Here is a 24,257-nt window from a genome sequence, read left to right on the forward strand (position 1 = left end):
TACGAGGAGAAATGGATCGCGAGCACCAAGAAAGAAAAGCAGAATTGGCTCGCGAGCGCGAAGAAAGACGGTTAGCCTTTGAGCGAAAGCGCGAGCACGCGCGCTTGGCGGCCGAAGACAGAAGGGTAGCCTTGGAGCATGAGCATGAGCAAGCGCGCTTGGCGGCCGAACAAAGAGTCCAACACATGCAAGAGTTGTTGCGACTCTTTTTTAGTATGCAAGCACAGATTGCAAAGGATCAAAAAAAGGAGACTCTCTCAATTTCTTCTTTTCCAAAGAATGACACACATGATTTGCATGATAATGATAAGCATGATGAATTGCATGAAAATGATAAGCATAATGATTTGCATGATCAAGATGTGATTACTCACGAGCATGATGATTTGCAGGAAAAAGATGTGATTGTTCACAAGAATGATGGGTTAGTTGATGCTTTTTCTAGTGAAGCTAACCTCATTGCAGATTTGATCAATCACCAAGAACCGATCTTGGCTCTCAAGTTGAGGTCCACAAAACCCCCACAGGAAGATTCATTCAATCACGAAGAACCGATCTTGGCTCTCGAGTCGAGGTCCACAGACCACCCCCAGGAAGTACTATGTTTTCGTATGATTAGTCAGCACGCATTGTTCGAGTGTTGCATTCGTGATGCTTTCCTGTATTTTAGTCACCGTCTTTATGTGATACCTTTTCATAGGCATGACATATTGTACGTTGGACACGATTCACTCATGAATGAGCATGGATGTATGCGGATTACTCTTGAAAAGATGAAATGTTTGCACCCAAGGAATTCACATTACATGTCTCTTCCTTGGCATGACATAGTATCCAAAAGAGCACAAGAAGGATTGAGCATCAAGCATCGGCATTTCCATTGTGTTTTGCCATAGTTGATTGATTTAGATCCGAAAGTCAAGATTCGACCCCATTGTTTGCGTGTGTTTGATGAACGGTTTGGTACTCCGTCACTTTGTTCATCTGCATTGCATACACAGTTTTTTCAAAAGAAAAGTATTTTTCCAGTCACTTTACAGGGAATGGGTATATTCATGTTTTTATGTTGGAAGTGGTTTCAGGAATTTCAGCCACGGAGATTCTTGAAGAAGGTAGACGCATGACTATAATAGACGAAGGTGAAGCATTGAAGGAGCCACAGATGACTTTGTGTCGCTTTCGGCGCGGCCCAAAGAAGCAAGCATTGCAGATCTTTATGAAGTTCAAGTATCGCATGACCCACGCAGCAGAGTGGGCCGGCGTAGAGTCCTTTACAGGATTCCAGACGCTGTTGGCGATCTCCCTCGACGCCATACAGTTCGGTACCAGTACCTCACTTTGAAACGGAGGGGATGTCACATGCATATCTAACCCTATGTGTACATGGACAAGCTACTTCATGACATGGGTTCAGTTCAGTTAGATTAGGAAGTGTTCTAGCACTTTTGAGAGTCTATTCGTAAACCGTGCATGCCCAGGCACTTAGATTAGATGCATATCCTCTGGTTGCACACAGCATGATCATCAGATTTCCATCAGAACCCATCAGGAACTTTTTTACAGTGAATAGACCTACTTTCCCTAATTTTTGACATTTTTCACTTATTATTTTTTAGTGACTTTTGTTGGGAACTAGGTAGGGCGAATTAGCAAGTGAAGTATATAAGAAAACCTAGCGCTAGCACTTTCTGGCAGAAGAAGCAGCAGGAACTTCGGTTCAACAAGCACCTTCTTAGCAGGACCCCCCCAATCAGCATATGCAAAGACCTAGCATTTTCAGCAAGATTAGCCCCTGGCGTTATTGCAGATTAGTCCTAGCATTTTGCATTGCAGCAGCCTGGTGATAGCAAGACCAGCAAATCCCCTACCGTTAGCAGATTTCCCTCGTAGAACAGAATTCAGCCTAGCGTTTTTGCATCAGCAAAGCCATAAAGTGTTTTGCAGATTCTTCGCGACAAGACTCAGATTTGTACCAACATTTTCAGTTTTCAGCAGTCAGACGCCACTAGTAGAACCCCCAAACCTCGTAGATCTCACCTTCCCGCAACAGATCCTCGCCGCACGGTCAGATCTTGCGAAGATTGCAGTTTCAGCCCAGAAAACGCAGATTTCAGCGTCTGTGTTTTCCTCACGTTGCCGTCGCATCGTCGCCAACATAGAGTCAGAATTCAGCAGATAAAGATTTGCAGATTTCAGCCTTAGCATTTTCAGATTTCAGCCCGTCTTGTTGTCGTCGACATCGTTGGCAAATCCAAGCATTGTAGAGATTTGTGCAATCAATAGTAGACCGCTCTCGCCATAGAGAGTGGGGCCTTCGGAGGAGGGTTCGACAACATTATGGTGTTGTATTCTTCTCTCTCTATCTCTCAGTCTCAGCACCTTTATTCACAGTGTTCACCACTTTGTTTGTGATCATTTGCACTCTCTCACTAAAGGAATGGAAGGCCCTCCCTTCCATAAGTAAAAGGAACCTTTGAGCACAGTTCGGAGCACTCATCTTGAGCAAAGTTCAACATTCACTTCTGCTGCACCTTACAGAGATGCTAGTCCTCAACGCGTAGAACTAGGCCATGTTAACTAAAGGCTCTGGTGAGCCACTTAGGCTCTAAGGCTGAAAGGTGAACCGTGAGTCATATGTCTTATCCCTCATGTTACCTTATGAGCTTGTATCATGTCAGATGGATCCTTGGGGAGGACTAACAAGGGGCCAATTTATATCTCTCTCTCTTCCCTTCCCTTTTATTTGCTCTACCTCTCGATCACCCTCTTTTTGCACCCCATTCATCCATCTTTCCCTGCATACTTTCACATTTCTCCTCTCTCATCTATTCCACCCACCAGCTCAACTTGCCAATGCGCATGCTCCAATATTAACCTCCCCTAGTCTACACAAGACAAGTTCCATTTACAACGTACATACATGGCAATTTTCATGTCCACAACAAGAATCAAGTATTAACCCACCGATCTCAGCGTAACCGCGAAACATTTCAAGGCCGAAACGTTTCACCCTGAAATGCGGCGTTTCACCACGAAACGTTTCAGTACAAAATGAGAGCACAGTGAAACGTGAGACTGAAACGTGCGTTTAGCGACTTTGAAACTAAAACTATGGTGACTTATTGTTAGTGAAACGGCTTGTGTTTCACTTGGTGAGCGAAACGTTTCAAGGCCCGAAACGTTTCACGTGTCCTGACTTGTCGAAACGCGTTTCATGGTGACGCTGACCGATCTACAAGATCATTTCGTTCTCTTTGCAAAAGTAGTGTGAGAGGGTGTAATACACTGCCTACGCTACTGTCTGTGTCGGTGGGTGCCCACTTGCGGAAACTGAACTGAATGTATATATAGATGTATATGTAGATAAGAGACTGAGGGAGAGAGAGAGAGAGAGAGAGAGAGAGAGAGAGAGAGAGAGAGAGAGAGAGATGGACTGCAGTAACGCAATTGCATTACCCAACTGCTGTATTAGAGATCCAATACACAAACTGTTGGAATGCTGAAAACGCAGATGCATTTCCTGACTATGGAGATGCGGGTACGCGGAGCGCGATTGCTGAGTGAGAGTCCTTTGCGAGGAGGAAAACGCACAAGGTTGAATGCTTGAATGCTTGATGAATCATGTTGGAAAGTGTAGGCTAATGTTGCCTTATGTATGCCTGCATGGTTTTTGCCCGACCAACTTTTGACAAAAACGACATTTTTATTTTAGCCTAATTATGAATGTTTATTTAATTATGCTCTAACTTGCTCGTTTGGACTCGAGTTCCAAAACTTGCGGCTAAATGCTCCTTCTTCGTAGCTCACTTGGAGACTCTCCAGAGTGGCATACGACAACTGAAGGATAGTCCTAAAATGCATGTGCGTGCACATAATATGATTGTTAGATCGTGTCATCGTGCATCGATAGGTGGTGCATGTGACATTCCCTCCTGCTTAAATTGACGGTAGGCGCATGGCGTCCAAGTAGTCCACCAACAACTGTGGGTATTCCAAGAAGAATTCTTGGTCTAACCAAACTACTTCATGCGTTCCTCGATCACGGAATTTGGTGAAGAACTGTCTCTGCCTTCTTCCGGATCCATGCTTCCATCGATGAAGCAAAATTTGCTCAGGCTCAATGACCTCTGCTTCGTCTAAAACTTCTGGTTGCTGTTTGTCAGTCACATCTTCCAAGGGTGGACCAACATATGGCTTCAACCACAACACATGAAAAACATTATGCATCGTCCATGATGGGGGAAGCCGTAACTGAATGAAATTGCATTTATTTCTTTGATGATAGGAAAGGGTCCAAAGCTGCGGAAAGATAATTTTGGGCATCTTCTGCCCACCTGCTTCATGATCCGAAGATATACCCAATCCCCTACTTTGTAATGAACTTCCCTGCGAGATTTGTTGGCCTGCCAAGTGTAGGCCTCTTGTGCTTTTGCAATCCTGTCCTTGACTGACTCCACAATCTCTGTTAAGACTCAACCACACGGTTGGCCTCAATGGATGGAGAAATGATCCTGGTCAAAAGAGAAGAGAACCTCGTACCGAACGCTGCTTCATATGGAGTTCGTCCAATACTTGATAAATAAGTATCATTCAAGATTGCCTGTAACAATGGCAAATGATGTTCCCGTCGATTCTACTGTTATGACAGTAGGCCTTGAGTAAATTAAAGGCTAGCTGATTGTAGATCTGTGTCTGTCCATCGGTCTGTGGGTTAAATGCACTCGGAAACTGCAACCGAGTACCAAAGTTGTCAAACAATGACCTCCAAATGGTGAAGTAAACTTGGCGTCTCGATCAGATGTGATGGTCTTGGGCAAGCCAGCAATAGGATACCAAAACCGAATGAAGAGACGAACGATCTCTTCTGCTGCAGATGTATGCTTGCACGGGATCAGCATGACAAAATTGCTGAACCGATCCACAATGGTGAAGCACATAGTGTTCCTGCTAGGATGTGAGGCTTGAAGGGGTCCAACAAAGTCCATCGAGATGTCCTGAAAAGGACTATCTGGGATAGGTAAGGGTTGAAGGAGTCCTGCAGGTTTCTAATGTGAACTCTTCACCTTCTTACATACCTGGCACTTATGGACATAGTCATATACATCCTTCCTCAACTTAGGCCAATAGAATGACCTCTCAAGCTTCTCCAAGGTACTGTTGATACCATGATGACCACCAACAAGTGAGTCATGAGCATCATGAAGAAGTGCTGCTCTCTGTCCTGCTGTAATGCAAAGTCGACCCTTGTATAAGAGCCAACCATCCTGAATGGTGTAATGACTAGGCTCACCTGCCATGGCCAAATTGTAGGGAGTGCAAACTCAATAGAGTCAGGATACTCCCCCTTCATGCAATCCAAATCGAGGCCCTGAATCTCCAGTATTGTGGCTGGTTGAATGGCCTATACTAAGCTGGACTTTCTGCTAAGAGCATCAGCAACTGGGTTGTGCTTTCGAGGCAAATACTCGATCATGCCACCGTATTGCTAGAAGATCTGGCTCCATCTGTCTTGGCGATCACTCCAATCGGCGCTAGGCATGGTCTGAAGCCATTTAAGGGCTTGATTTGTTTTGACTGTGAACTCTCTACCATAGAGAAAGTGTTTCCAATGCTTGAGAGCTGAAATGATTGCAAACAGCTCTTTATCATAAACTGAATAGTTGCGTTGTGCACTATCCAATTTCTTGCTGTAGAAGGCTACGGGTTGTGAATCCTGCTGTAGTACTGCACCTATGGCTATGTTACTAGCATCGATGATGACCTCAAAAGGTTCTTCCCACAAAGCAATCTTCAAAACTGGGGCTGCGGATGCTAGCTTCTGAAGCGCATAGAAAGCCTCGAGAGACTTTCCCTCTACTGTTACTCTCTGGCGTTTTGTCTTGCATCCCTTGAGTAAATATGTAAGTGGTGCTGCAATTTCTGAAAAATTCCTCATGTGCCTGCTGCAGGCCTGACAAAGACCCACGAAAGAGCGAATCTGCTCGGCTGTTTGGGGAATTTCTTAAGATAAAATGGCGGTGATCTTTTTGGGATCCAATCTGATGCCATCACTGCTGATGATGAAACTGAGGTAGGAAACCTCTTGTACCCCAAAGGTACTCTTCTTGGAATCGACGTAGAATTGATTGTCCTCAAGAATCTGGAGAACTTTCTCTACATCCAACAAATGTTGCTCATATGTTGTTGAAAAGACCAAGATATCATCTAAGAAGATGAAGACACACTTCCCAATAAGTAGTGCAAATGCACGAGACATGTTTTTGTTGAATGATCCTGGAGCTCCTATGAGGCCAAAGGGAATCACCACAAACTCCTAGTGACCACGCTCTGTTCTGAAAGCTGTTTTTGGAATGTCAGCTTCAAAAATCCGAATCTGGTGGTAGCCACTCTTCAAGTCGATCTTGGTGAAAAACTTTGCTCCATCCAATCGCTCCATAATGTACTCGATGCGAGGCATTGGGAACTTGTTCTTGATCGTAAACTTGTTTAATGCTCTGTAGTCAACACACAAACGGGCTGACTTATCCTTCTTCATGACGAAGAGGACGGGGGCTGCAAATGGTGAGGATGATGGGCGAATAAATCCAGCCCGTAAGAGGTCTGCAATCTGTGTCTCCAACTCCCCTTCTAATGCTTTTGACAATCGATAGGGAAATTGGCTGGGTGGTTCTGCGTCGCCAGGAATGAGCTCAAGCCGATGGTCCTCTGCTCGAGAGGGTGGAAGCTTTGGAGGGAGGCCATCTCTCAGCATGATATGCTGAAATCGGGAGATGAGTGCCTGCATCCTAGGTTCCAAGCCTGGTTGAGCTGGGGTGGTGTCTGCTCCATGTATGGAGCTTACCTGGCTTAGGGCATGAGAAGTGGAATGTGTTGGAGGGACCCGAACATACAATAATGCACATTCAGCGCCCTTTCGAATGGCTCGCTTTGCCTGCAATGCGAGATAATTGGGATACCTGGTATACTCCTATCACAGGTGATAGTGACTGGGGAAAGTACACCTTCAGTGATGAAGAATGTGCCCGACTTACTATCAATGAGTGGGACATGAGTAGTCATCCAAGGATTCCCAATGAGCATGTCGCAACCTGTGAGAGGTGAGACAAGGAAGTCTCGCTCAAATGGTGCTTGCTGAACTGAGAACTGTACTTTGGTTGCTATCTGAGTGATTCGTGTGCAGATGCCAGGTGTGAATGCATTCACATCCAAACCAAAAGGCTGCATGGTGCACTGTAACTTGGTAGCTAGCTGTGGAGGATAAGATCCTCCTCACTACCTGTGCCAAAGAGTGGTGAAACTGTGGCCCTTGGCAGAGCCATATGCACGCAATAACCCTAGGCATCTGGGGACGCCCTCCTGCTTATCGTCGAGCACAACCTGGGGTTGTCGAAGACTAGGTACAAGATGTGCCACTGATGGCGTGCTCGAGGATGCTGGGGTTTTTGAAGCTGGGGATGCTGCAATTGCGGAAGTAGAGGCTTGCTGTCTTTCCTTCCATTCCGCACAATCTTGCTTTCGATGCCCTTTGGCATGGCACCCAAAGCATCTCTGCTCAGCCATATAGGCCTTCTTCTCCTCCAATGAGAGGTAGCCACCGATAACACCCGCCTTTGCCTTTTCCCCGGAGTCATCTTAGGCTTGCTGGGAGTGTTTGGCTTAGTGGTTTTGTTGGCTTGACTCTTCCCATTTGTTTGCTGCGAGGAAGTCCTGTTGGTTGGTTGTTTTGGCATACCATTGTTAAGCTCCAACTCCTTGTTATGTCCTAATGCCAATGCTTCCTCGTAGGTCGCTGGTTTGAGGTTTCTGACACCGTACTTGACTGAGGCATCCAACCCTCGGCTGAAGGCTCGTAGCTTTTCCTTTTCTGTGGATCCAATCTGCTGAGCCAAGGTGAGAAGCTTGTTGGAATAGCTCAAAACGGGCATGCCTTTCTGCTTGAGTTCGGCAAACTCATCTTCCAATGCGGTAAGGTACTCTGGAGGGAGAAACTGTTGCTTGAAGTCGGAGACAAAGATGTCCCATTGAAACTTCGTTGTATGCGTCAAGGGGTCTGTATGCTTGTCGGCCCAATGTTGCCACCATGTGACTGCCTCACCTGTAAGATGTGGGACTGCCAGATGAACCTTATCCTGTGGGTCCTTAATTTTGGCCAACAGAAAGTGGGCCACAAACTGATGGATAAACTGATTGATTGCTCCATGGTCGATCTTACCATCATACTTGGTAAAGTTGGGTGAGTTTCGAACCAATGGTTGTGCTGCGGTAATGCTATTAGGAGTATGGGGAGCTTTAATGGCTGCCACCAATTCCGAGAGTTTGTCACAAAACGGGAGCGTACACGAGCACTTAGAAAATCTGAAAATTATAATTCTTTGAAAACATGAGAGAAGGGAGAAGATCGACACAGTATTGGGGACCAGAAGATGGGCTGCTCCCCCCCCGTTAAGAGTATTCTTTTATTCAGGGAGAATTCTTATACAAGCACGAGAACCCGAGGAAACCCCTCCGTTCTGTAGTCTTAGACCCGAAGGTCATGCTTTCCCGTAAAGGGCTTGGGGACAAGGCCGTTCCTTCCCGTGAGGGACTTAGGTGTGAAGCCGTACTTTCCTGTAAGGGACTTAGGCGTGAAGCCGTACTTCCCATGAAGGGCCTTCCCGTGAGACGGGAGATTCCTGCAAAACAAACCACACAAAGCAGCAATTCTCAATGCGTATCAACACCTTATACTTGTCGCTCCTTGCTCGGAGAATCAACCTCCGTACTCAGTCGTCACGCGAGCACTTGCAAATTCCGTCGCCAGTCTCTGCTCCAGAATCCCAGCGCTTGCACTTCCTGCTGCTTCCGGCTCCTCCAAACTGAAACGTTGGCTACCCTTTTATAGGGTCTGACACTGTTGCCAAATTGGCTTTATCTGACAGAAAAATAATTCTAAATGAATTATTGGATTTATAAGTGAGAGGGTTTTCTCGCTTGGAACACCAAGGAAAAATAATTCTAAATGAATTATTCGAATTTTAAGTGAGAGGGTTTTTCTCACTGGAGACATCCGAGTACAGAATATTCCTAGTGCGTCATTCAGAGTAATGACGGGAGCACTGTGAAAGGGAATATCTGTAAGGCCACCAGGAACAGGTACTTCTGATGCGTCACATCGGATGGGTGACAGGGAGCATCGGAAAGAAGTATCCAACCATCCGGGAACGGACATCTCTGATGCGTCATAGGATGGGTGACATAGAGCATCGTGAAGGAGATTGTACCGTAAGTTCGGTAGGAAAGGACTAGGTGATGGGTATTCCTGATGCGTCACGAGGTGGGTGACGGGTGCATCGGAAAGGGAATATCCATAGTCGGGAGGAAATTCCGAACTGTGTTAGAATTGTGCACAAGGAAAAAGCAAGCACTTGAATGAAGATGCGTTCAGAGGAAACTTTCAGGAAAAACAGATGCTTTCTGAGAAAGCGGGATTGCTTTTCGAGAAAGCAGATGCTTTCTCGCGAGGAAGTCTATGTCTGCATTGCAACTGTGCATATGATTGCATCCAGGGACGCCTGGGAAGTGCTGTGAAAGCATTGTTTTTCACTTATAAGGTTTTATTGAGTTTTTGGGCAGGTTCAGACTATTTTTAAAATACGCCAGCCGCCCACTTAATAAGTGGGCAGCCATCTGATAAATAAGGCAACAGATCAGCCAGCGTTTTCTCTCTCTCTTTTTCTAGCAGACCAGGAAAAAAAAACAAACAAACGGCCGCAATCTCTACGCGAGCAGCTATTCGTGCCCGTGGCTAGGAGCTATAAAAGCATTACATGCCCTCACTCAGAGAGGAGGACCAATCTTTGCAAGGAGGAGATGCTACTGCAGATTTCAGCCGTAAAGAAGACGTTGCCAGTGATGCCCATGGCTGCCCCAAGTGTACCAGATGTCGCCAAGACCCAGTGCGCGAGTTCCCTCGCGAAGAAGTGCCTACGAAGCGTGTTTCCATCGCGACAAGTTGCTGTTTTTCTCTGTTTTCAGCCCATAAACGTCGTAGACGAGGCTGATTTACGAGAAGGAACCCGAGAACACACCTCTTTTGTGTGTAGGATTGGAAGAGAGGATTTTCTACGGAGAAATCTCTTCCGAGGAATTGCTTTTCGAGAATCGAGTTGCGTTTCGAGCGTCAAGACTTTGAAGGTAACGATTTTCATATTCTGATCTTTGAGTATTTGATTGCAGGTGTACTTCCTCTTTGTGAGGGAGTAGGAGCAGAGGAAGGTATGAGTCTCTGCAGGAGAAAAGCGCTCTGAGGAACTAGAGCCAGATCAGCCCAAGGGTTTCGTACCCGAGTTTGGGAAGTAGATCCACGGATCAGAGAGAGGTAGTCTCTCAAGTTGTGCACCGGAAGTTGGGATTCCCAAGTAAGGACTTCGTGTCTGGGAAAGCAAAGTTGTTCTGCGGGAAGAGGACTCTGGAAAGAGAGTTGGAAAAGAGCTGCAGGGATGCCATGCCCTGAGTCTGGAAGGTGAGATCCAGAGGCAAGAACCTTGATTCTCGAGGAATTGGAATAAGGAACGCAAGTTCCTTGGAATAGGGTTTTGCCCTAGGAATCGGAAGCTGAGGCTTCCAGGAACCATCAAGTCTTATTCTAGAACAAACGTGGTAATACGTTCGGTTCAAGTGCTTGTATAGACTTCTCCTCAGTAATAAAGATACTATTACGGGGGGGGACCAGCCCATCTTCTGGTCCCCAGTACTGTGTCGATCTTCTCACTCTCTATCTCTCTCTCTCTATTTATTTCTCTCTATATCCTCTGGCTTCAGTAATAAGTGATAAATCCTATTTATCCGAATGTATTTTATATTGTTATGCGCTCCCGTTTGTGACAGTGGTATCAGAGCATGGTCTCCTCTCTTTCTCTGTAAAGGAGGACGACTCTGGGAAGATACGGGAAGAAGCCATGACAAGCCAAGAGAGAAGTAAGCAGGCGGAAACCTAAGTTCTGCAGGAAAAAGCTCGCAGAGTTGGAATTTTTTTTTCTCTCTGCAAGAAGTCGACACAAGACTTGGGATTCTCTGAGAAGGCAACAAGAGCATGCTCAAGAACCTAGAGAATCCAAGGAGCGGAATGCTCGAGATCCTTCAGAATTCACAAGATATCCATGAACATCAATCCAGAACCATAGCCAAGAAATCCCGTCATCTCGGGAAGGATATGAAGGTCTTTAGACCTCAGGACAGTTCGGTCAAGTTTGATACTTTTGACGGAAGAGAATATGTCCCGAAAGCTACAGTTTTCATTCGACAGTATGAAGTTGCCTTTGCAAACGGCAATTTCTGAGAAGTGTCGAAGGTGAGGCATGTGACGAAACACCTCAAGGGGATTGCAAGTACTCGGTGGTATACCAAAGCTCTGCAAGGAACTTACAACAAGACTTGGATTCAATTCAAGGCTGATTTTTTTTTCCTCTACGCTTTGAGGAAGGCATCCAAGAAGATTGGGATCGGTTTGCCCAATAGAAATACGAGCAAGTCCAAGCAAGTAGTGGTTCACTCTTGCCAAGGTAGCTTCACTCTTGACCCTCTCTGAGGAAGGAAAGATGAAGAAATTCAACGAAGGACTTTTCCCCGAATTTTGTAAACCCATCTGCAAGATACTTTGCAGCAGATGGTGGAGTCAACAATAAAAGCTGAAAGTGTACACCTTGATGTACATAGAATACAATCCCCGCAGTGGGACGAGAACCATTGAACACAGAAACAACGAATTTTTGTTACCTCTCCTCGAAGGATACATTGCTATCCGGAGAAAGTTTGGAGTAAGGGAATTCAATCTAACTCCCGAGTTTTTGACCCTCAAACTTTAAGTGAGAGGGCAGGTCTTGGATCAAAGTTAAATCTTTGAGGAACTCATAAAATGCGTATTGCTTTTATGCACGAGATATGCATGTGTCTGACCAGGACAATCACTCTCGCGTATTTATGAGAGTAGGATCAATTTGAAACATTGTTTTCTGAGATAAATTGGTTTGCTCAACCATCCGGAAGGTCAACTATTGATCTCGTATCCGGTAGTTCACAAACAAATTACCTGCTATTGCGGGTAGGACGGCAGAAAGGAAGGAACCATTCAGATCTTTCAACCAAGAAAAGCTTTCACTAAGCTTGAATACTCTTTAAACCCACACCCCCTACTTGGTAAGGGAAGATATGGTAGTGCTTTTTGCACAAGTGAATGAACACTCTCTTTACGAGGAAGGGAACAAGCGACGACTACGGCCTGTGCTTGAGGAATTCAAGGATTAAAATTCTAGATTATTTGATGAGCGGGTTTTGCTCTAAGATCGAGCCAAGTGATCGTCAAGTTGAGCGTCTTCGCTCTAAGGATCTTACGAAGGGAAGGTAATTTCCGAGGTTTACCAAAACTTTAACACAGCTTAAGAATTATGTACACTTTTGAGTACATGGATAACACACAAAGATGCAGACCTATGCCAAGGAACTGGACGAGAGTTTGTTATACTCTCTTGAGCCCCTTTTTGCGCGCAAGAATATTCCGACACGAGAATCTCTATTTGAGATGTGTTTGGTAGAAGGAATTTGAGTTTCTCTACGGAGAAGAGGTTTTCCGATGGTCGTTGATCATTGAGTACGCTATGTGCCTTTACCATTACAGTAGCAACATTTGGTTGCGGTATATGTTTCTCCATGAGAAGGTCAAGTAGCATTTACACGCTACTGGAATAAATTCGAACTATTATGTTCGTAAGAATATAGCTCGCCAACCGTTTCAAAATGGTAAGAATTACAAATGGGAGAATATCCCTGAGAATCAAAGAGGGTTCGCTCTATTGTGAACCGGGTTTGAAAGTACGTTCAAAAAATGCTATGGCTAGAATCCTATCTGCCTGAGATTTTGCAAGTTGTCATTGATGCTTGCAAGGTGAATCATTTTTTATGATTTTGCAAGAAAGAGACGCTAATGGGCGTCGGGAAAACACTGCTAGTGGTAATAACTCGCAGGAGAATAAGATTGGAAGGAAGTGCCGCCGTGCACAAGGAATCTTTGGATTGGAACCGTCCGCCTACGTTGAGCGACGGCCCAGAACAAGAACCTTCTTTAAGGTGATCGCAGACTTTGTTTGTGAAACAAAGACATCGAGCTTAATGCTCTATGACTTGAGCATTCCCTATGTGAGAGGACACAAGAGGTTTAATACCCTATGGACTAACAGCGCAGGATTATGCGCAAGGACAGATACCTAGATTGATTTCTAGGAGGATTATTCTTCTCGAGGTTGAGAAGGCAAAAGTGAGTTAACAGATTCTCGGATGAGGAAACTTTCGATCTGTTGGAAAGACACGAATGACGAGTTCTTACATGGTTCGTAAGTTGAATGAATGGTGAAGGATATCCTCAAGGTACTAGAGGAAGAACATGAACTGGTAAGGTAAGTATTGAATTTTTGAATTTTTGTTTAATTTAATTTTTAAGTTTTCTCTTTTGAGAAAGGACTAGCTCAACTCACCATTGAGCAAGATTTGGAATATTTCCGGTTTCTCCCCGGCAATTCAGTTGGACCTCTACAGTTGAGGACAACTGTTTATAAGTGAGAGAGATGTTGCCAAATTGGCTTTATCTGACAGAAAAATAATTCTAAATGAATTATTGGATTTATAAGTGAGAGGGTTTTCTCGCTTGGAACACCAAGGAAAAATAATTCTAAATGAATTATTCGAATTTTAAGTGAGAGGGTTTTTCTCACAGGAGACATCCGAGTACAGAATATTCCTAGTGCGTCATTCAGAGTAATGACGGGAGCACTGTGAAAGGGAATATCTGTAAGGCCACCAGGAACGGGTACTTCTGATGCGTCACATCGGATGGGTGACAGGGAGCATCGGAAAGAAGTATCCAACCATCCGGGAACGGACATCTCTGATGCGTCATAGGATGGGTGACATAGAGCATCGTGAAGGAGATTGTACCGTAAGTTCGGTAGGAAAGGACTAGGTAATGGGTATTCCTGATGCGTCACGAGGTGGGTGACGGGTGCATCGGAAAGGGAATATCCATAGTCGGGAGGAAATTCCGAACTGTGTTAGAATTGTGCACAAGGAAAAAGCAAGCACTTGAATGAAGATGGTTTCAGAGGAAACTTCAAGGAAAAACAGATGCTTTCTGAGAAAGCGGGATTGCTTTTCAGGAAAGCAGATGCTTTCTCGCGAGGAAGTCTATGTCTGCATTGCAATTGTGCATGTGATTGCATCCAGGGACGCCTAGGAAGTGTTGTGAAAGCATTGTTTTTAACTTATAAGGTTTTATTGAGTTTTTGGGCAAGTTCAGACTATTTTTAAAATACGCCGGCCGCCCACTTAATAAGTGGGCAGCCATCTGATAAATAAGGCAACAGATCAGCCAGCGTTTTCTCTCTCTCTTTTTCTAGCAGAACAGGAAAAAAAAAAAAACAAACAGCCGCGATCTCTACGCGAGCAGCTATTCGTGCCCGTGGCTAGGAGCTATAAAAGCATTACATGCCCTCACTCAGAGAGGAGGACCAATCTTTGCAAGGAGGAGATGCTACTGCAGATTTCAGCCGTAAAGAAGACGTTGCCAGTGATGCCCATGGCTGCCCCAAGTGTACCAGATGTCGCCAAGACCCAGTGCGCGAGTTCCCTCACGAAGAAGTGCCTACGAAGCGTGTTTCCATCGCGACAAGTTGCTGTTTTTCTCTGTTTTCAGCCCATAAACGTTGTAGACGGGGCTGATTTACGAGAAGGAACCCGAGAACACACCTCTTTTGTGTGTAGGATTGGAAGAGAGGATTTTCTATGGAGAGATCTCTTCCGAGGAATTGCTTTTCGAGAATCGAGTTGCCTTTCGAGCGTCGAGACTTTGAAGGTAACGATTTTCATGTTCTGATCTTTGAGTATTTGATTGCAGGTGTACTTCCTCTTCGTGAGGGAGTAGGAGCAGAGGAAGGTATGAGTCTCTGCAGGAGAAAAGCGCTCTGAGGAACTAGAGCCAGATCAACCCAAGGGTTTCGTACCCGAGTTTGGGAAGTAGATCCATGGATCGGAGAGAGGTAGTCTCTCAAGTTGTGATCCAGAAGTTGGGATTCCCAAGTAAGGACTTCGTGTTCGGGAAAGCACAGTTGTTTTGCGGGAAGAGGACTCTGGAAAGAGAGTTGGAAAAGAGCTGCAGGGATGCCATGCCCTGAGTCTGGAAGGTGAGATCCAGAGGCAAGAACCTTGATTCTCGAGGAATTGGAATAAGGAACGCAAGTTCCTTGGAATAGGGTTTTGCCCTAGGAATCGGAAGCTGAGGCTTCCAGGAACCATCAAGTCTTATTCTAGAACGAACATGGTAATATGTTCGGTTCAAGTGCTTGTATAGACTTCTCCTCAGTAATAAAGATACTATTACGAGGGGGGGGGACCAGCCCATCTTCTGGTCCCCAGTACTGTGTCGATCTTCTCACTCTCTATCTCTCTCTCTATTTATTTCTCTCTATATCCTCTGGCTTCAGTAATAAGTGATAAATCCTATTTATCCAAATGTATTTTATATTGTTATGCGCTCCCGTTTGTGACAGACACCCAACAGGAATAGGGGTCCAAAAGCAGAGCTTGGCGCTCCTAGAGAGAGGAGAGAGAAAATCGTGTTTTCTAGAGAGAGGAGAGAGAAAGATCGCAATTCAGCCCCCCTGCGTAGGTTTTAGCGCTGGCTTTTTTTTTTAAGGGCCTTGCTTGCTTTATTTTATTAATAAAAGCCTGGTCACTTAAAAGTGACCGGCCACTTTAATAAAATAAAGTGTGAACTTGTTCAAACTTTAAAAACTCACTCAATTAGTGAAAACAATGCTACACGGACACATTCCAAGCGTCCCCGGGTGCAGGACACGACACAGATGCAATGCAGACACAGACTCCTCGCGAGAAAACATCTGTCCTCCCGCGACTGTTCCTGCTTTTCGTAAAAAGCTTCATTGAACCCATCTTTATTTTTGTGCTTGCGTTCTTACGCGTATTTTCTTACTCAGTTCGGATTTCCTCCTTAGCCTACGGCCCCCTTACTGATGCACCTGTCACCCATCATGTGACGCATCAGAGGCACTCGTAACCCGGCCCTTTCCACCGAATTTACGGAAACTCCTTCGCGATGTTTACCGTCACCCATCAAATGACACATCAGAGTTGTCCGTTCCCGATGGCAGTTCCTATAGCTACAATCTTTTTAACAGTTCTTAGTGCACATAATAAAATATCCTAAAAAAGAGATTTAATCATTAAAAATAAGAAAATAGTCAAATTAGCAACATCCCTCTGGCTTCTAAACAGTTGACCTCAACTGTAGTGCTTGGACATATACCTCCAGTATCTCGGGATAAGCTACTAATTCCTCCTGCGTCATCCACTGAGCATCTAGATTCGAATAGTTCTTAAACTTAACCAAATACTTCCATGTTATCTTTCCGGATTTGAGAGACCGCTCCTGATGACTTACTATCTGCTCCGATTGGAGTATTTCTTCTGTTTCCTCAACCTCAGGAGGTTCCTCAACGCTAGGCTGGCTCGGAGGCGGTCCTACATATGGCCGGAGTAAATTGACATGGAAAGCATTATAGATCTTCCAATTAGGCGGTAGCTCTAATCGGAAAGCGACATCATTCCCTCGCTCAGTGATCTTAAACGGCCCATAATAACGGGTAGAAAGTTTTACCACTTTCCCCTTATGAGACGCTTGTTTCTTAAGTCTTGCCTTCTCAAACTTGAGTAAGACTAATTGTCCGACTGTTAAGTCTAGATTCCTTCTGTGCTTGTCTGCAGCTTTCTTATGCTTTTCCTGAGAGAGTAGAATAGCTCTCCTAACTTGCCCGTAGGCGGTGTCCAAATCCCGGACAAATTCATCTGCTGCAAAGATCTTATCCTTAGTTAAAAGGATGGGTGGAAGCAAAGGCTTACCATAAAGAAATCTCAAAAGGTGCTTTCCCCGTCGATGAGTGTATGGTATTGTTATACGCATACTCGACAAGAGGCAAATATTTCTCCCAGTCAGATTGCCGGTCTGACACATAAGCTTTTAACATATCCAATACTGTGGAATTGGCTATCTCACTTTGCCCGTCCGTTTGAGGATGGTAGGCAGATGAAAAATTCAGCTTTGTACCAAGATTATCCATCAAGGCACGCCAAAAATTTATTGTCATGCGAGGATCTCGATCACTCACAATTGACTTAGGCATTCCATGATGCTTAAAGATCTGTGCCAGGAAGACCCTAGCCATATGATCTGCTTTGATCTTTTTCTTGACTGGTATAAAGTGTGCTTGCTTGCTAAACCTGTCCATAATGGTCCAGATCGCGTCATTTCCAGTCTGAGTTCTAGGGAGGTCCATGATGAAGTCCATGGCAATACTTTCCCAAGGTTCATTAGGCACAGGCAAAGGTTGTAGCAACCCAGGCGTCTTATGCCGATCATACTTCACTTTTTGGCAAACCAAACATTCCCTGACATACTTATCAATGTCTGCTTTAAGGCTAGGCCAAAAGAAATATCTTTCCATTGCTAAGGTTGTAGGGAGAATACCCCGATGACCCGCATAAGGCGAAGCGTGTGCTTCATCCATGATCTTCTTTCTTAATGGTTCCGCCACACATATGGCCTGATGGTGGTAGAGATAACCGTCCCGAATGGAATAGGGAAACGCATTCTCTCCACGATGTAGCTTTCCCCAGATGGTGGAGAAGTCTAGATCATTCGGATATAAATCCGGTAGTGCTTCTAATTCTTGGTGATACACCGAAGTGATAGCGTTCACCCTTGGCCGCCTAGACAGTGCGTCTGCGACTACATTCTTACTCCCAACCGTGTGAAGGATCTAGAAGTGAAACATAGACAAAAAGTTTGCCCACCTCATCTGCTTCTCAGATAGTTTCCTTTGCGTAAGAAAATACCGCAAACTCTGGTGATCAGTCTTGATCACAAAATCCGCTCCTAGAAGATAGTGCTTCCAGTTGGATAAGGCGTGAATCACAGCCGTGAGTTCCTTTTCGTAGATTGATGCATGCAACTCTGCATCCTTAAGCCGTCTGCTTTCATAAGCCACTGCATGGCCTTCTTGGTTTAACACTGCTCCGATGCAATCACCTGAAGCATCGCAGTGAACCTCAAATGGTTTCCTTAAGTCAGGCACTATCAAAATAGGTCCATGGCTTAGCAAGTACTTGAGCTAATCAAAAGCTCCTTGTTGTCTCGATCCCCATTTGAAAGGAATCTTCTTCTTTGTCAAATCATGAAGTGGTCCTGCTACATGAGCAAATCCTCGGACAAACCTTCGATAATATGAACATAATCCCAGAAAGCTACGTACATCATGTACCGTAGTGGGAATAGGCCAATCTTCTACCACTTGGATCTTGGCAGGATCCATACTCACTTTATTGTGGGAGACTATATGGCCGAGATAGTGTATCTCAGAGAGAAAGAACTCGCTCTTCTTTGCATTCACATGCAACTCATGCTTTCGCAATTCTTGAAACACTAAGTCCAAGTGCTTCCGATGTTCCTCTTCTGACTTAGAGAAGATGAGTATGTCGTCAAAGAATACTCCCGTAAAAGCTCGATACGGGCTGAAAATGCGGTCCATCATGCGATTGAACGTCGCAGGAGCATTGGTCAAGCCGAAAAGCATTACCAAGAATTCATATAGTCCAAAGGTTGTGCGGAAAGCAGTCTTATGGACATCCTCACGGGCGATCCGTATCTGATGATACCCACTCTTTAAGTCTATGCGACTAAAGACACTTGTACCCTGCAACTTATCAAGTATATCATCAATCAGAGGGATCGGAAAGCGATTCTTGATTGTGATCTTGTTTAAAGACCGATAGTCTATGCACATTCAAAACGTGCCATCTTTCTTCTGCACCAGTAGAACTGGAGAGCAATAGGGTGAAGCACTTGGCCGTACTAACCCTTTCTCTAGAAGCTCGTTGACTTGCTTCAAAATTTCCTCTTGCTGAGCAAGACTTACCCGATAAGGGGGTTGATTGGGAGGCGAGCTACCCGGTATGAGATCTATGCGGTGATCTTCCAGGCGTACCGGAGGGAGTTCATCAGGAAGTGTTTCAGTGAAACAATCCTTGTACTTTTCAATAAATTGAAGACGCTTAATTTCCAGACTAGAGAGAAAGTCCCTACTAGTTTTATCCTTTGCAAAAATCAAGTAAGTAGAAACACACTTCTTCATTTCTTTCTTAATGGAGATATGGCTTACAATTGGGAACTGCCAATCTCCTGCATCAGCTTGAATCTTTATTTTCTTACCCCCATGATCAAAAGTGAGGGTTTTTTCCTCATAATCGGGAATAGGTGTCATGTGAAAGTGCCATGGCATACCCAAGATGATATCACATCCCTCGATAGGTGCCATCAAAAATGATTCGCGGTCCTTGTACTCGCCAATCCGAAGATTGAGCTGTCCTTGCACTGGAGTTGCATTGGTTGTCAACCCCTCGAATGCCGATCCGGATGTAACCGGTGTGCCAAGCTAAGCCGGTGTGAGGCACAAACATTCCGCAGTATCCAGGGAGATGAAGTTATCCGTGGATCCTGGATCATAAAGAATCAGTACTCGCTGGTTGTTCAAAGACCCCCAGCCCTTAAGAAGTTGACGCTTCCCTTTTTCCATTTCTATGTTTCCTTGAACATCTGGAATGGAGTTCGAGCTTGGTGGTGCGGGTTCCTTCCTTGCTTTCTCTTGCCTCGTAGAGGCTTGCTCTTGCCGTTGCTGCTTTAGCGGGCAGTCCGGTTTCATATGTCCTTTCTCGCCACAGTAGAAGCATCTTCCTTCCTCTCTGAAAGTTTGAAGTTGAGTAGGAGAAAGGTACTTAGTTCGCTTGCCAGTGCCCTCTGGCTTCTTAGAATGATCATCGTCTCTAGATGGAGGACGTTTTCTTCCTTGGCCCCCTTGGTCATCGTAGACCCCTCTTTGTCTTGCACGGTAAGTGCTATGCTCCATCTTTCTGGGCGTCCCAGTTGAGTGCAAATCCTCAGCAATGATTGCTGACTCCATCATCCTCTGAAGAGTATCATGCGGATACACCTTCATACTCTTTCGAAGCTGCGGTTGGAGACCCGCTTCGAACTTTCGTTTCTTTTCCTCGTCGGCAATCTTCATGAAGGGAGTGACCTTCAGAAGAACCGACCAATACTTGTCCACATAGGTCGTTACTCTTTCATGTTCCTTCTGGGCAAGCCAGTCCCATTCCTTCCGTATGTCCTGCTCGAAGTCAGGCGGAAGAAATTGTTCATAAAATTCAGATTTGAAGCTCTCCCAAGTTCTGGCCTGAGAACCTTCCAGAATCTTGGCTAACCACCAATTGCTTGCCGTTTCCTTGAGGTGCATCCCCACATGGCGTAATTTGGATTTTTCTGTGAAGTGCCCATTGGTAAAGGCGACTTCAAACTGTCTGATGAAGGACAGTGCTTTGGAGATGTCTCTCCGTCCGTTGTAGGTTTCGAACTTGATGTCCTTGTCGCCCGATTTGAAAACTCTCATGCGATGTTGAGACTTGCGACCATGCTTCTTGAATCGAGGTTTATCTGTAGGTTGATGTAGGGTAGTGGCAGTAGTAGCGGCTTCCTTCTTCTGACGAGATGATCGAGAAGTAGAAGTATAATCAGGAGAGTAAGATGGAGATGAGATAGAGATGTCCTTGCTCTTGTCTAGCAAAGAGAGCGCTTTTTCCTGGCCTTTCCTTGAAGTAGGCCGTTCATTCCGATCCGTAGATCCTTTGTGCACCTCGGCACGTTCTTCTTCTCTTGCCTCCTGTGGTCTCACGCCAACAGTGTTGTCTGGATGCTTGGCTGCATCAGTTCCATTCATTTTCTTCATTCCGCCCAAAAGCTTTTGGACGTCTGGCAACAGTAAGATTTGTTGCAACTCCGCAAGCTGAGCTTGCACTTGTTGAAGCTCCTCTTCAACGCTTCTCCCTTGGCTCGACATGGTTCTTCCCGGAATTGTCCTTCTTTGCAGAGAAAGAGAGGAGTCCGAGCTCTGATACCACTGTCACAAACGCGAGCGTACACAAGCACTTAGAAAATCTGAAAATTATAATTCTTTGAAAACATGAGAGAAGGGAGAAGATCGACACAGTATTGGGGACCAGAAGATGGGCTGGTCCCACCCCGTTAAGAGTATTCTTTTATTCAGGGAGAATTCTTATACAAGCACGAGAACCTGAGGAAACCCCTCCGTTCTGTAGTCTTAGACCCGAAGTCGTGCTTTCCCGTAAAGGGCTTGGGCACAAGGCCGTTCCTTCCCGTGAGGGACTTAGGCGCGAAGCCGTACTTTCCCGTAAGGGACTTAGGCGTGAAGCCGTACTTCCCGTGAAGGGCCTTCCCATGAGACGGGAGATTCCTGCAAAACAAACCACACAAAGCAGCAATTCTCAATGCGTATCAACACCTTATACCTGTCGCTCCTTGCTCGGAGAATCAACCTCCGTACTCAGTCGTCACGCGAGCACTTGCAAATTCCGTCACCAGTCTCTGCTCCAGAACCCCACCGCTTGCACTTTCTGCTGCTTCCGGCTCCTCCAAACTGAAACGCTGGCTACCCTTTTATAGGGGTCCAAAAGCAGAGCTTGGCGCTCCTAGAGAGAGGGGAGAGAAAATTGCGTTTTCTAGAGAGAGGAGAGAGAAAGATCGCAATTCAGCCCCCCTGCGTAGGTTTTAGCGCTGGCTTTCTTTTTTTAAGGGCCTTGCTTGCTTTATTTTATTAATAAAAGCCTGGTCACTTAAAAGTGACCGGCCACTTTAATAAAATAAAGTGTGAACCTGTTCAAACTTTAAAAACTCACTCAATTAGTGAAAACAATGCTACACGGACACATTCCAGGCGTCCCCGGGTGCAGGACACGACACAGATGCAATGCAGACACAGACTCCTCGCGGGAAAACATCTGTCCTCCCGCAAGATTCCTGCTTTTCGTAAAAAGCTTCATTGAACCCATCTTTATTCTTGTGCATGCGTTCTTACGCGTATTTTCTTACTCAGGTCGGATTTCCTCCTTAGCCTACGGGATGTCCCCTTACTGATGCACCCGTCACCCATCATGTGACGCATCAGAGGCACTCGTAACCCGGCCCTTTCCACCGAACTTACGGAAACTCCTTCACGATGTTTACCGTCACCCATCAAATGACACATCAGAGTTGTCCGTTCTTGATGGCAGTTCCTCTAGCTACAATCTTTTTAATAGTTCTTAGTGCACATAATAAAATATCCTAAAAAAGAGATTCAATCATTAAAAAGAAGAAAATAGTCCAATTAGCAACAGAGTTCCTGCTTTCGAAGGCGCCGCTCTTGGAGACGTCCCTTCTCAAACTGCTCCAGCAATTGCTGCAAAGGGTTCGCCTCATCCAACATAGGATACGAACTCTTGTCGTCTTCCTCTGCCTCGAAGAGGGTCTCATCCAGGACCGCCTCTTCAAACCCCTCTACTATGGAGACAACCTGGTATGGTGCGGGGGTGTCTGTGGTGCTCTGCTTCCCAAACCCTATGCTGGAATGCTTTCTTGCAGGGCTGTAACCTGCTGCTGTGTAATGTACCTGTGTGTTGGATAACAACTCCATTTGGACAGCCAAGTCGGTGCTTTTCTCCTGGAGCATTCCCAAATTTGTCTGCATGATACTCAATTGGTCTTGTATCCGAACCTGAATAGTACCAATATGCTGTTGTAAGATGTCAAACTGGGATGACATGCGTGCTTCTGATGCTGCATTGGCCGCCTGAATGGCGGTCATGATTTCCTCAATGGTGGCCATTCCAAGAGGATGGTTGAAACTACTACAGAAAAATTTTCTGTGGTTCAATTTGCTCGGCTTGCCAAGTCTAAGAATGTAAAGCGGTGAAGACGAGAGCACGCCCGATGCACGATGATTGAAAGGGTGGGAGTGGCTTGTAACTGTAGGAAACAGTTGTGAGTCCGGGGTAGGAGAGGCCGGGTAACCCACAAAAATTCCAAAAACGCAAATCCACCAAAATCCACCGAAATCCAAAAACGCAAGTCTACAGACGCGGCCAATCAACCTACGAAGCTCTGATACCAATGTAACACATAGCCTATGCTATTGTCTGTGTCGGTGGGTGCCCACTTGCGGAACTTGCGGAAACTGAACTGAATGTATATATAGATGTATATGTAGATGAGAGAGAGAGAGAGAGAGAGAGAGAGAGAGAGAGAGAGATGCGGGTACGCGGAGTGCATCTGTTGAGTGAGAGTCTTTGCGAGGAGGAAAACACACAAGGCTGAAAGCTTGAATGCTTGATGAAGTTTGATGTTCGATACTAGGACCTCCTAGTCCAGGGCTTATTTAAAAGGTCATACACATGACCGCTACCTGTTTAATCATTCTTTATCTCTGTATCACACATGCAAGGTGACCCTCAACAATTGTTTCGTGGTAACTATTACTGGTTGAGGGGGTCGACAATAACGTTATTGAGACAACTATACTGTTCTTCTGTGCTCCACGACACAAAGAAGTATGAGTTACTGCTCTCTCTCTCTCTCTCACACAGAGACTAGGGTGACCTGAAGTTCTCCGCAGTGCGAGGAGCGATGTCTGCAAAGAGCTCCCAGCAGGTACACCACCAATGGTAATGTCGAAAAAGACTACTGGGTTCTTGGCATTCTGTGTGCGCAATTGCCATTCTGTCGTCGCCATCTCCGTGTTGGCTCACGCGCGTACGCCTACTGCTTACTTTTCGAACGACTTTGGTGCTTTTTGTTGTTGTTGTTACTTTGCGCTATGAGCTTCGCCTTGAGTTGGTGAGCCAAAGGCTCTTTTGAACGCAGAAGCCACCACGTGGCACTTAGATTTAAATTTTAAAAAAAAACATCGCTGCCATGAAAAGCTTTTAATAAAAAAGACTCCGCGTGAAAAGCTACCAAGTGAATAAAATTAAAAAAACACTCTGCGTTGCTCAATTGCTCTTAGAAGCAGTTTGGAGCTTTGTCTGCAGATTTGTCTCTGTACACGATTTGCAAGCGAGAGAGAGAGAGAGAGAGAGAGAGAGAGAGAGAGTGAGTGTGTAGGCATATTGGAATCAGCCTTCTTTTGCAGTGAAGCCTGAATACCTAAATATAAGCCTACCTGCGCTTTCCCTGCGTAGTGATCATAGCAGCTTTGTGTGCAACAAGACCCTGTGCCCTCGGCCATCCTTCAATGTTCATGGAAATGATATATTGCAAGAGGTCCCCATGCCTA

At 45.4% G+C, this 24,257-nt stretch overlaps 1 protein-coding gene and 1 pseudogene across 2 annotated transcripts in view; both read right to left on the bottom strand.

Annotated features, from left to right (window-relative positions):
- LOC147431372 (peptidyl-prolyl cis-trans isomerase CYP22-like) overlaps positions 1–23,729 on the bottom strand; it is a 48,726-nt pseudogene extending 24,997 nt beyond the window's left edge. Inside the window, exon 1 of the transcript XR_015185688.1 lies at positions 23,582–23,729. The product of XR_015185688.1 is annotated as a peptidyl-prolyl cis-trans isomerase CYP22-like (transcript). The remainder of the gene's footprint in view (positions 1–23,581) is intronic.
- On the bottom strand, positions 20,913–23,571 carry LOC147431373 (uncharacterized). Its single transcript, XM_086493979.1, has one exon. The coding sequence runs from the start codon at positions 22,809–22,811 to the stop codon at positions 22,314–22,316; it is 498 nt and encodes a 165-aa protein (XP_086350105.1). The 5' UTR covers positions 22,812–23,571; the 3' UTR covers positions 20,913–22,313.
- Positions 23,730–24,257: the final 528 nt, after the last annotated feature.

Source organism: Adiantum capillus-veneris, chromosome 21 (genome assembly GCF_014529385.1).
Source record: "Adiantum capillus-veneris isolate H3 chromosome 21, ASM1452938v2, whole genome shotgun sequence".
Classification (NCBI taxonomy): domain Eukaryota; kingdom Viridiplantae; phylum Streptophyta; class Polypodiopsida; order Polypodiales; family Pteridaceae; genus Adiantum; species Adiantum capillus-veneris.

Coding starts and splice junctions, on each gene's coding strand:
- LOC147431373 (XM_086493979.1), bottom strand. CDS start 22,811: ATGGCCACCATTGAGGAAATCATGACCGCCATTCAGGCGGCCAATGCA.